The sequence below is a fragment of the Scyliorhinus canicula genome, chromosome 6 (genome assembly GCF_902713615.1).
Source record: "Scyliorhinus canicula chromosome 6, sScyCan1.1, whole genome shotgun sequence".
Classification (NCBI taxonomy): domain Eukaryota; kingdom Metazoa; phylum Chordata; class Chondrichthyes; order Carcharhiniformes; family Scyliorhinidae; genus Scyliorhinus; species Scyliorhinus canicula.
Genome location: NC_052151.1, coordinates 52482752 through 52495830, shown reverse-complemented (window position 1 = coordinate 52495830; position 13079 = coordinate 52482752). Strand labels below are relative to the sequence as shown.

The following is a 13079-nucleotide window of genomic DNA, read 5'->3' as shown; positions in this document are numbered from 1 at the left end:
ACAAGTGAAATGTGGAACTTGTTCAAGGAACAGGTACTGCATGTCTTTGATATGTATGTCCCTGTCAGGCAGGGAAGAGATGGTCAAGTGAGGGAACCATGGATGACAAGAGAGGTTGAATGTCTTGTTAAGAGGAAGAAGGAGACTTATGTAAGGCTGAAGAAACAAGGTTCAGACAGGGCGCTGGAGGGATACAAGATAGCCAGGAGGGAACTGAAGAAAGGGATTAGGAGAGCTAAGAGAGGGCATGAAAAATCTTTGGCAGGTAGGATCAAGGAAAACCCCAAGGCCTTTTACACATATGTGAGAAATATGAGAATGACTAGAGCGAGGGTAGGTCCGATCAAGGACAGTAGCGGGAGATTGTGTATTGAGTCTGAAGAGATAGGAGAGGTCTTGAACAAGTATTTTTCTTCAGTATTTACAAACGAGAGGGGCCATATTGTTGGAGAGGACAGCGTGAAGCAGACTGATAAGCTCGAGGAGATACTTGTCAGGAAGGAAGATGTGTTGTGCGTTTTGAAAAACTTGAGGATAGACAAGTCCCCCGGGCCTGACGGGATATATCCCAAGGATTCTATGGGAAGCAAGAAATGAAATTGCAGAGCCGTTGGCAATTATCTTTTTGTCCTCGCTGTCAACAGGGGTGGTACCAGAGGATTGAAGAGTGGCGAATGTCGTGCCCCTGTTCAAAAAAGGGAATCGGGATAACCCTGGGAATTACAGGCCAGTTAGTCTTACTTCGGTGGTAGGCAAAGTAATGGAAAAGGTACTGAGGGATAGGATTTCTGAGCATCTGGAAAGGCACTGCTTGATTAGGGATAGTCAGCACGGATTTGTGCCTTACAAGTCTTATTGACTTCATTGAGGAGGTGACCAAGCATGTGGATGAAGGTAAAGCAGTGGATGTAGTGTACATGGATTTTAGTAAGGCATTTAATAAGGTTCCCCATTGTAGGCTTGTGCAGAAAGTAAGGAGGCATGGGATAGTGGGAAATTTGGCCAGTTGGATAACAAACTGGCTAACCGATAGAAGACAGAGAGTGGTGGTGGATGGCAAATATTCAGCCTGGAGCCCAGTTATCAGTGGCATACCGCAGGGATCAGTTCTGGGTCCTCTGCTGTTTGTGATTTTCATTAACGACTTGGATGAGGGAGTTGAAGGGTGGGTCAGTAAATTTGCAGATGATACGAAGATTGGTGGAGTTGTGGATAGTGAGGAGGGCTGTTGTCGGCTTCAAAGAGACATAGATAGAATGCAGAGCTGGGCTGAGAAGTGGCAGATGGAGTTTAACCCTGACAAGTGTGAGGTTGTCCATTTTGGAAGGACAAATATGAATGCGGAATACAGGGTTAACGGTAGAGTTCTTGGCAATGTGGAGGAGCAGAGAGATCTTGGGGTCTATGTTCATAGATCTTTGAAAGTTGCCACTCAAGTGGATAGAGCTGTGAAGAAGGCCTATGCTGTGCTAGCATTCATTAGCAGAGGGATTGAATTTAAGAGCCATGAGGTGATGATGCAGCTGTACAAAACCTTGGTCAGGCCACATTTGGAGTACTGTGTGCAGTTCTGGTCGCCTCATTTTAGGAAGGATGTGGAAGCTTTGGAAAAGGTGCAAAGGAGATTTACCAGGATGTTGCCTGGAATGGAGAGTAGGTCATACGAGGAAAGGTTGAGGGTGCTAGGCCTTTTCTCATTAAAATGGAGAAGAATGAGGGGCGACTTGATAGAGGTTTATAAGATGATTAGGGGAATAGATAGAGTAGACAGTCAGAGACTTTTTCCCCAGGTGGAACACACCATTACAAGGGGACATAAATTTAAGATAAATGGTGGAAGATATAGAGGAGATGTCAGAGGTAGGTTCTTTACCCAGAGAGTAGTGGGGGAATGCACTGCCTGTGGTAGTAGTTGAGTCGGAAACGTTAGGGACCTTCAAGCGGCTATTGGATAGGTACATGGATTAGGGTAGAATAATGGAGTGTAGGTTAACTTCTTAAGGGCAGCACGGTAGCATTGTGGATAGTACAAATGCTTCACGGCTCCAGGGTCCCAAGTTCGATTTCGACTTGGGTCACTGTCTGTGTGGAGTCTGCACATCCTCCCCGTGACTGCGTGGGTTTCCTCCGGGTGCTCCGGTTTCCTCCCACAGTCCAAAGATGTGCAGGTTGGGTGGATTGGCCATGAAAAATTGTCCAAAATTCTATGATTAACCTAGGACAAAAGTTCGGCGCAACATCGTGGGCCGAAGGGCCTGTTCTGTGCTGTATTTCTCTATCTATCTATCTGTTTGTATACTTGACTTTGTAACTTGCTGGCTTCAGGCTGAATTTAGTGGTTCCGCTGTTTTCACTTGGTCCTGATACTTCCAGCATCCAAGCAATTTAAAGCTGCAGATGGATGATTTGTCTGGTCTTCTGGAGACAGTAGTGTTAGGTTCACTTCTTTCAAAATGCTCTGTCCGTCGATCCTTGAATCAAAAACTTGCAAGTTGGATCAAGAAAGAGAGGAAGGAACCCACTCAGGTCCTTGCTCTTCCAGTGTCTCAGTTGCTTAAATTGCAGAAAAAGCAGGTGCTCAAAACAGAGGTGGTTGGTAGCCTTCCTCTCCAGTAAGGGCATGACCAGTGTATTCCAATTGTAGCTTGATTAGAACAAGAACATACAGTGCAGAAGGAGGCCATTCAGTCCATTGAATCTCCATCGACCCACTTAAGCCCTCAGTTCCACCCTATCCCCATAACCCAATAACCCCTCCCAACCTTTTTGGTCACAAAGAGCAATTTATCATGGCCAATCCATCTAACCTGAACGTCTTTGGACTGTGGGAGGAAACGGGAGCACCGGGAGGAAACCCACCCAGACACGGGGAGAACGTGCAGACTCTGCACAGACAGTGACCCAGCGGGGAATCGAACCTGGGGTCCTGCTGCTGTGAAGCCACAGTGCTATCCACTTGTGCTTTTGTGCTAATGAACATGCTGTTCATTAGTTCATGCCTCTCTACTAGGATTAGTTCATGCCTCTCTCAGCCAGCTTCCATTGTCCGAGTAACAGTTTGTCTCCAAACAGCTGAGTACCCGGATGAGTGTCTGTACATTGTGCTATTGAAATAGGGGATGTGGTTCATTCACATTCCCTGGTGTCATTATTTTTGGTTGTTTTTTGCAGACTGGTAGACTCCATTGCAATGGTGTTGGAATGTGAAAGGTAGTGATGCCAATTTTGTAACCATCTTTGGCTACTAGCTCACATCACTGGAAGCTGCTTTGATCTTTTGTTTTTTAAATTCAATTAGGGGTTTCCAACCAGTACATCCAAAATTTTTTTGGGTGCAAGGCCTGTTTTCATGACAATTTGTCACTGCACAAACATCGACTCAAGGAAGAAGCAGGTTTAATGTAGCTCCAAAACTTGACTTGGAACATACTTGCGAGCCAGGAAACTGTTTTTTTTGCTGTTAGATGCTGAAATTATAACTGGTAGATTTCAAGGAACTGGAGTGTTGATTCCTTGAGTAATATTGAAGCCATCAGATGCAAACCTGTTTTTTCAACTCAGGAGAAAACTATTCCCAATTAAACGTCTATGATATAAACAGATCACAAGGCATGACTCATGACAAAATTTGTATTTATATTCCTTGGCATTTTTTTCTATGTATGCCCAACTTTATGTAGCTTGCGAATGGAAAGTTTTAATTCTATTGCAGCCTTTGGTAAAAGAATATCTGGAAATTCTGTATTTAAGGAAGTACTGTTGAAGTAAAGACTCAGGTCTCTGCTAGTTGAATAGAAGTTTAAATGGAAAAGATTTTTTTTAAAAGCAGAGTTGCTAAAGAAAATGATTTTGACTGTTTTCCTTCCTAATCAACCTATTTTCTGTAATCTAAAATGCTTTTGTAAGACCAAAAGACGGAAGCAGAAGTAGGCCAATCGGCCCATCAAGCCTGCTCCACCATTCAGTGAGATCATATCTGATCTGATAATCTCCAACTTCACTTTCCCATCTTATCCCCATAACCCTTGATTCCCTTACTGATTAAAAATCTCAGCATATTCATGGATTGGGTTCGCCTGCTGCACAGGACACCGATGGCTAGTGTCCGGAAGAATAGGATGAGTTCGGAATACTTTAGTTTGAATCGGGGACGAGGCAGGGATGCCCACTCTCCCTACTGTTTTTTGCTCTGGTGATAGAGCCGTTGGCAATGGCTCAGGGCGTCGAGGGGTTGGAAAGGGATTGAGCACAGAGGGATTTTGTTTATGCAGCTAATCCTCTGCTATATAGCTCGGATCCGGTGGGGTGTTTTGATTGGATTATGGAAATCGTGAGGGAATTTCGCTCTTTCAGTGGATAAAAATTGAACATGGAGCAAAGTGAGGTGTTCCCGATTAATACCTGAGGGCATGAGAGAATTCTAGGGGAGTTGCCGCTCCGGGTGGTGGACATGAGCTTTCGGTATCTGGGATACAGGTGGCGTGGAGCTGGGCCCAGCTGCGTAAATTGAATTTGGCACAACCGGTGAACTGGTTATACAGTGAATGGTAGAACCCTCAAGAGTATTGACAGTCCGAGAGATCTAGGTGTACAGGTCCACAGGTCACTGAAAGGGCAACACTGGTGGAGAAGGTAGTCAAGAAGGCAACGGCATGCTTGCCTTCATTGGCCGGGACAGCGGCAAGTCATGTTGCAGCTGTATAGAACCTTAGTTAGGCCACACTTGGAGTACAGTGTTCAATCTGGTCGCCACACTACCAGAAAGATGTGGAGGCTTTAGAGAGGGTGCAGAAGGGATTTACCAGGATGTTTCCTGGTATGGAGGGCATTAGCTATGAGGAGCGGTTGAATAAACTCGGTTTGTTCTCACTGGAATGACGGAGGTTGAGAGACGACCTGATAGAGGTCTACAAAATTATGAGGGGCATAGACAGAGTGGATAGTCAGAGGCTTTTTTCCAGCATAGAGGGGTCAATTACTAGGTAGCATAGGTTTAAGTTGCGAGGCGCAAGGTTGAGAGATGTAGCTTACACGGAACGTAGTGGGTGCTTGGAACCCGACGCAGGAGGTGGTGGAAGCAGCCTCCCCGGACAGGCGCCGGAATGTGGCGACTAGGGGCTTTTCACAGTAACTTCATTGAAGCCTACTCGTGACAATAAGCGATTTTCATTTTCATTTCATTTTTTCATTCATTCTTGCCAGCCCTGTATTCTGTGAGCCCGTTGGTGGTCTCAGCATTGCAGTCCGGAACCAGTGCAGGAAACATTTCAGGTTGGAAGGCATGTCTCTGTGAGCGCCGATATGCGATAAACATAGGTTTGTGCCGGCAGAGCTGGTTCCGGGGGTGGCAGCAGGTGGGGATAGAATACTTCAGGGACTTGTTTGTAGGGGATAAGTTTGTGGGCCAAGAGCTTGATGAAATGTATCAGTTGCCTAAGGGGAATAAGTCGGGTCCCTGCAGGTGAGGGGCTGCCACCTCCGCTTTTGCAAGATAAGCTGTTGTCCGAGGATGACATTGGGATGGGAAGAGTGTCAGACATTTGTGAAGAGCTGATGGAAAGGGAAGGCTCTCCAGTGTAGGAGATCAGGCGCAAATGAGAGGAGGAGTTGGCAGTGGAAGGAAGCCCTGCAGAGGGTGAACACACCCTCGTCAAGTGCGAGGTTAAGTATCATGCAATTTAAGGTGGTGCATATGACAGTTGTGAGGATGAGCCGGTTCCTTGCAGGGGTGGAGGTTAAGTGTGGAGGTGCAGCAAACCGCTTCCCACATGTTCTAGGTGTGTCCAAGGCTGAGGGTTCTGGCAGAGGTTCCCGGATGCCATGTCTGAGATTCTAGGTGGAAGGGCGGTGCCACTTCCGGCACTGGCGATATTTGGATTGTCGGATGATCCAAGAGTCCAGGTGGGGAGAGACATGGCAGAATTCCTGCACTTGGAAAAAGTTAAGTTCGCCATACGTGCAGTGAGGAGGGGTTCACCCTGAGATGGAAACCCATTATCAACCTCTTTAAAGTGAATTAAGGCATCAGCAGGGTGGGGTTTCATGTCTTTTCTTTGTTTCGGGGGGTGGGGATATATCGGAGGGAAAAAAATAAGGGGGCAGGGTGATTGGCGGGTTGGTTATCAGTTACCACGATTGGCATATGTTTTTGTATCTGATGTGCAATTTTGACTGCACATCAGATATAACCCACTACTTGAAAATTACTGAGGGATAGCCGAAGAATATGAAAGGCACTGTATAAAAAGCAAGGCCGTTCTCTAAGGAGCTGACAGTGAATAACATCAGTCAACAAGCCAAGACTCTTTAAGGAACCTTTCATCAATGATCCTCATTACAACTGTGCAAATATCTCAACTTATTACTTCATAAAAACATTTTCTTATCTTTTATTTTATTTATAGCTGTCATCCCTTTATTTCCTGGACATAGGCCATATTATGAAATAATAAGTTGAGATATTTGCGCAGTTGTAATGGGGATCATAGATGAAAGGTTCCTTAAAGAATCTTGGGGCGGAATTTAATGGAAAAATCTCTAAGTTCATTTGTGCCGGGTTAGTTCCCCATCGTTATCAAACAACACAACTGTGCAAATATCTCAACTTATTACTTCATAAAAACATTTTCTTATCTTATCTTTTATTTTATTTATAGCTGTCATCCCTTTATTTCCTGGACATAGGCCATATTATGAAATAATAAGTTGAGATATTTGCGCAGTTGTAATGGGGATCAGAGATGAAAGGTTCCTTAAAGAATCTTGGGCGGAATTTAATGGAAAAATCTCTAAGTTCATTTGTGCCTGGTTAGTTCCCCATCGTTATCAAACAACACTTGATCACGTTTTGGGGCTCTGGGGAGTTTCTCACTGATTTAGTCCACACTTAGAATTTTTTTCATCACTGGGGAACTGAACTCCGAGGTCGGGTCGCCATTTAGAAAGGGTGCACTGATCTCTACGTGAGCTTGTGGGTCCCCCACACAGCCCCATTCATGGGCAGTGTCACCCCATACACACGTGGGCAATACCCCAACCCCTCAAGTGAGGACACCCCATTACGGAATCACCCTTCTTCGGGTGCCCTTACAGCCCCCTCCCCCTTCCAGGGTCCCCACCCGTCACCGCCCCTCCCAAACCTCCCAGAGCCCCTACCTAGCTGCCCTGTATCCCCACACTTCAAACCACTTCTCCACCCTCCTTCCATGGACATGGCGTCCTTGAGCTGTGACCCTTGGTATTGGCACCCTGACACCCAGTCAGTTCTCCAGCCAGCTTGGCAGTGCCAGGGTGGCAGTGCCACATGGCCACTGCCAAGGTGCCCCTGTTCCAGGGAGAGGGCCAGGGAGCCCTGCACTATCCTTGACTGCCCAGGGGTCTCCAATGGCCCAGGAGACCCACCCCTCCGCCGAGTGCGTTCAGCCTGGTCCATGTTTGTGTGGTCAAGTACTGAATGCCGCCCGGCTGCAACCTCCCTGGCAGGCTGGTGCTGGAACCTGGGAGGCCAGTAAACCCCGGGTAAGCGGCGTAAGTAGATTGAAAACCTCCTTAGATATGCGCCATTTGGTCATTTCCGTTTTGGACGTGCTTCAGATTCTGATGCCTCGCGGGACTTGGGTAGAATCCACGAGGCATGAAGGCTGCCCGGAAGCCTGCGAGAGGCCTCTCCTGGGATCTACCGCCCGTGTTGTGCTCTCACTGGAGCGCAATGTGGCCATAAGTGTAGGAGATTTTAGTTTAGACAGGCAGCATGGTCGGCTCAGGCTTGGAGGGCCGAAGGGCCTGTTCCTGTGCTGTACTTTTCTTTGTTCTTTTGACACAGAATTGCGCCCTTGTTCTCTTACTTTCAGCCCTGGTGATTCTTACATTCTGTTGCTCTCTGTCAACTTCTGCCCTAACCTCCTGAATTTCCTTTTCTCTAACTGCTGCCTGTTGCTTTCTGTCAAATTCTGTCAAAAAGGAAACCTTTTTCAACTTCCTTGACTCTGCATGCCATCTGTCACTTTCCTTTACTTCCTCTAAGATGATTTTGGTTTGCACAAACCTACATTGGCACTGCAGAGAGGTGTCTCATAACACTCATTGCCCATGTGCAGTAAAGTGAGCATATTGTAGTTATTAGAAGGTTAGGAGTGCATGGAGTAACTTATATGATGACATTGGGGCAGCACGGTAGCACAAGTGGATAGCACTGTGGCTTCACAGCGCCAGGGTCCCAGGTTCGATTCCCTGCTGGGTCACTGTCTGTGCGGAGTCTGCACGTTCTCCCCCTGTCTGCGTGGGTTTCCTTCGGGAGTTCTGGTTTCCTCCCACAGTCCAAAGATGTGCAGGTTAGGTGGATTGGCCACAATAAATTGCCCTCAGTGACCTAAAAGGTTAGGAGGGATTATTCGGTTGCGGGGATAGGGTGGAAGTGAGGGCTTAAGTGGGTTGGTGCAGACTCGATGGGACAAATGGCCTCCTTTTGCACTGTATGTTCTCTGTTCTATTGTGGTTATTTGAGCTGCCTTGTGATATTCTGCAATGATTTTGTGTTCAACAGATTCAGCAGAACCTTTACCCGCAAAATGGAGCCTTGAACATAAAATAAATTCTTCAGTAAAGCTTTTAATGTACCTAACACTGCAGCTTATCCAAGTTCTGCTGCCCATGTCACAACCAGATCCTACTTATTCATCACACCTATTCACACAAAAGTTTAGTAAACTACAACTTTGTATATTTTCCAGATTCAGTATGAACAGAGAGTCTCGGAGCTTGAACAGCTTTTAGTGGACAATCTAACTCATGAGAAAGAAAAAATTGATGACCCTGATCCAGAAATGAAGATATTGGAAGAGGAAATTTTTAAGTTAAAAGAGGCCCACAAGTCCAAGGAAAATCGACTCCGGAGTGACATTGAGAAACTGAAAACTCTACTCTTCCAGACAGAATTAAAGTTAATGGAAAGAGAAGAAAGCTCCCTGCGAGTGGCTGACCAGCATATGCAACATACATATCAGCAAGCCAAGATAGAGAAACTCAATTTGGAACTGGCTGCCAAAAACCGAGAAATACAAGAGCTTTCAAAGACATTGGAACATTTACAGAAAGAGAGGAGGGTGCTTCTTAATAACAAAACACTGGCTGACAAATATTCTCAACTGAAGCCAACCAAGAAATCCAAAAGAGACGAGTCGACGGAATCTTTCCCAGCAACTTTAGATGAAAAGGTTTACCAGCCAAATGACTTTTCTGGTTCTCACATCTCTGAAGTTCTGAAGGAAAATAACATGTTGAAGAACAACATAGAAAGATATTGTTTGGAAATAGACCAGCAAAGAGCAAAATTAGCCCAATTTGAAAATGAAGCAAGGAGGTAAAGATGGGATTTAACTTTTCAAATTTGATTCCTTGAAACTTTAATTTTAGGGCATTGCGGAGTACGAGGTATGGTACTAAGGCATGCACTTTAGGAAGAGCCAAGATGCCATTGACCCTCTTCCTGCTCCCGAAGGCTCTCACTTACCTGTGAGCCTCTGACAAGCAAGCAGCTGCTCAATTGCACTTCAGGGTGAACCATCTGTTGCTCTTGGCAATTCACTGCCTCATATGTAAAGTAGGCCCAGGGCCCAATGTCAGGCACCTCGAGATTCACTATTCGGTCCTCTTGAATTTCTAGGCTGTAGCACCTTATCATGCCTTTAAAAATATCTCTCAGGACTTTTTTTTTGTTCATGCAACGTGGAAAATCATTTGCTAGACCAGCAGTTATTTCCATTTGAATTACTTTGAAGTGCAGTGATAGTTGCATAGACAATCGTAAGAACCATTTTGAACATCCAGATCCCAGGAGAGGTTACTTTGCTTTTAGTGAAGTTGGTTGAGGCATCAGGTAATAGTCAGGATTTGGGATGAATGCATCTGTTATTTTTAAATTACAGAATTGTTGCGGCGCAGAAGGAGTCAATTCGGCCCATTGTGTCTGCACCGTTGCTCCAAATGAGCATTGTGGCTTTGTGCCATTCTCCTGCCTTTTCCCCATACCCTTGCATATTGTTTCTGTTTAAATAATCATCTAATGCCCTCTTGAATGCATCAATTGAACCTGCTTCCACCACACTTCCCAGCTGTGCTTTCCAGACTTGAACCACTTGTGCGAAAATGTTTTTTCTCACATAACATTTGCTTCTTCTGCAAATCACTTTAAATCTGCGCCCTCTCATTCTCAGCCCTTTTAAGAGCGGGAACGTTTCTCCCTACCTACTCTCTCCAGCCTCCTCGTTATTTTGAACATTTCTATCAAATATCCTCTTATTCTCTCCAAGGCGAACAGCCCCAAATTCTCCAGTCTATCCTCATAACTGAAATTTCTCGTCCCTTGAACCATTCTTAAATCTTTTCTACACTCTCACCATTGCGTTCATATCCTTCCTGTATGGTGCCCTGAACTGTGTACAATACTCGAGCTGAGGTCTAACTAGTATTGTATAAATTCAGCATAATTTCTTTGCTCTTGTACTCTAAGCTCCTATTAATAAATCCCAGGATACCCTATGTGTTATTAACTGCTCTCTCGCCCCCTGTCCTGTCATCTTAAATTGTCTCTGCACATGTGCACGAAGGTCTCTCTGTACCCGCTTAAGAATTGTACCTGTTATTTAATATTGCCTGTCCCATGTTCTTTCTACCGAAATGCATTACCTCATACTTCTTCACATCAAACTTAATCTGCAACTAAGATGCCCACTTCACCAACTTGTCTATGTCCTTTTGAAATTCTACACTGTCCTCCTCACAGTTTATAATGCTTTCAAATTTTGTGCCATCTGCAAACTTTGAAAATGTACCCTGCACACCAAGATCTAGATTATCAGTATATGTTAGGAAAAGCAAGGATCCCAATCCTTGGGGAACTCCACTACAAACCTTCCTCCAGCCCGAAAAACATCCATTGACCATTACCCTGATTCCTATTACTCTGTGAATTTTGTATCCACGTTGCTACTCTCCCTTTTATTCCAGGCGCTATAACTTTTCTCACAAGTTTGTTGTGTGGCACTGTATCGAATGCCTTTTGAAAATGGAGGTACCCCACATCAACAGCATTACCTTCATCGACCCTTTCTGTTACCTCTTCAAAAAGCTCCAGAAAGTTAGCGAAACACAATTTCCCCTAGAAATCCATGACGGCCCTTCCTCATCAATCCACATATTTCCATGTGATTCCTAATTATATCCACAATAATTGTTTCTCAAAGCTTGCCCATCACTGAAGTTAAACTGACTGCTGTAATTGCTGGGCTTATCCTTATAACCTTTTCTGAACAAGGCCGTAATGTCTGCAATTCTTCTGACACCTTCACTGAGTCTGGGGGGAATTGAAAGGTTATGGCCAGTACCCTTGCAATTTTCACTCTCACTTTTCTCAATATTCTTGGATGCCTTTCATCCGACCCCGATGCCTTGTCAACTTTAAAGTATAGGCAGTCTATCCCACACTTTCTCCTTATCAGTTTTGAATAGAGTTTCCTCTTCTGTCACCATGGCTTGGGTAACATCTATCTCCTTGGTAAAGACAGATGCAAAATATTCATTTAATACCTCAGCAATGCCCCCTGCCTCCATATGTAAATTCCCAGGAATCTAAAGTCCTCCCATCTTTCCAGCCATGTGTTAATCTGCCGTATTTCTGCATTCACTGACATGTGGCACAGGAAGTAACATCTGAGGTCCTGCTTATTAATTTCTATCTAGCTCCCTGAATTCTGATTGCAGGACCACACCCCCCTCTTCCCTAAATCATTGTTACCAATGTAGACCATGACCTCTGCCTGTTTACCCTCCCTCAGAAGTATGTCCTGCAGCATTTCAGTGACATCCTTGATTCTGGCACCAGCGAGGCAACGTACCATCCTGGGGTCATGTTTATGGCCACAGAAACGCCTATCTGTGCCCCTTCCTTCCTTCCTTCTTCCTCCTTCCTCCCCTCCTCTACAGCCAAACTGCTCATGGTGCCACAAAATTGTCGCTGACTGCACTTCTCAGAGGAACCCGCGCCCTCACCAAAATGGAAAACCAATTTGTGAGTGGAACCTCGGGAGAACTGCATTACCTGCCTGGTTCCCTTGGTCACCCATCCCCTTTCTGTCTCCAGGCCCCAAAGCTGCAGTGTGACCACCTCTCTGACCATTCTGTCCACAAAATTCTCAACCTTGCAGATATGCCACAGTGATCCCAGCCTCTGCTCCCGCTCTGAAATCCAGAGCTCCAGTTTCCGCAGCTGGCATGTGTTTGTCTAGCACTCTGATAGAGTTCATGACTTCCCACATATTATAGGCCACGGATTCCACTCGACTGAGCTGCCCTGCCATGTGCAAACTTTACCTCCCTTACATTAACTTTATTTTACTTTTTATTATTTATTTCTCTTATTTCTAGAGTTTTCCACTTAAATCCAAGTGTAGCTACTTTGTTAAAAATAATACGCTTTTCTAATTTGCAGCAATTTAAAGTAAATCCCGAACACCAGTTTCTTACCAGCCAATTAACTTGTGGGTTTTCCAATAGTGTCACTATTTGTATAATTCTCAGCGCGGCTCTGGAACTCAGCACGGCTCAGTTCCGAGCGGCTAACTGGTGTGCTTCTCCGACTCCCAAGGTAAATCTAGGCCCTGATTTATCTGCTCCTGCTCTAGGGTGCGCTCTCCTAGATTTGTTAGCTCTCCCACTCTCAAGGTAAATGGTTCTGTACGTTCTCTAACGTCCACCTGAACCACTGGAATGGCATGCAGGGCCTCCATATTCGATCCTACTCTGAATGAATGAAATGAAATGAAAAAATGAAAATGAAATGAAAATCGCTTATTGTCACGAGTAGGCTTCAATGAAGTTACTGTGAAAAGCCCCTAGTCGCCACATTTCGGCGCCTGTTCGGGGAGGCTGTTATGGGAATCGAACCGTGCTGCTGGCCTGCTTGGTCTGCTTTAAAAGCCAGCGATTTAGCCCAGTGAGCTAAACAGCCCCTAGTATGCTAAACCAGCCCCTGAAGATGGGACTTTCCTCAACCCTTACTGAAATATGAATCCAGTATATATACT

At 45.3% G+C, this 13079-nt stretch overlaps 1 protein-coding gene across 6 annotated transcripts in view; it reads left to right on the top strand.

Annotated features, from left to right (window-relative positions):
* cep162 (centrosomal protein 162) overlaps nt 1-13079 on the top strand; it is a 198244-nt gene that overhangs the window by 152373 nt on the left and 32792 nt on the right. For all 6 annotated transcript variants that reach the window (XR_005460926.1, XM_038799288.1, XM_038799283.1 and 3 more), the window contains one exon: nt 8730-9358. Coding sequence is in view for 5 of the 6 variants with exons in the window: in XM_038799288.1 (XP_038655216.1) it covers nt 8730-9358 (629 nt within the window). In the remaining variant the exon portion in view is untranslated. The remainder of the gene's footprint in view (nt 1-8729; nt 9359-13079) is intronic.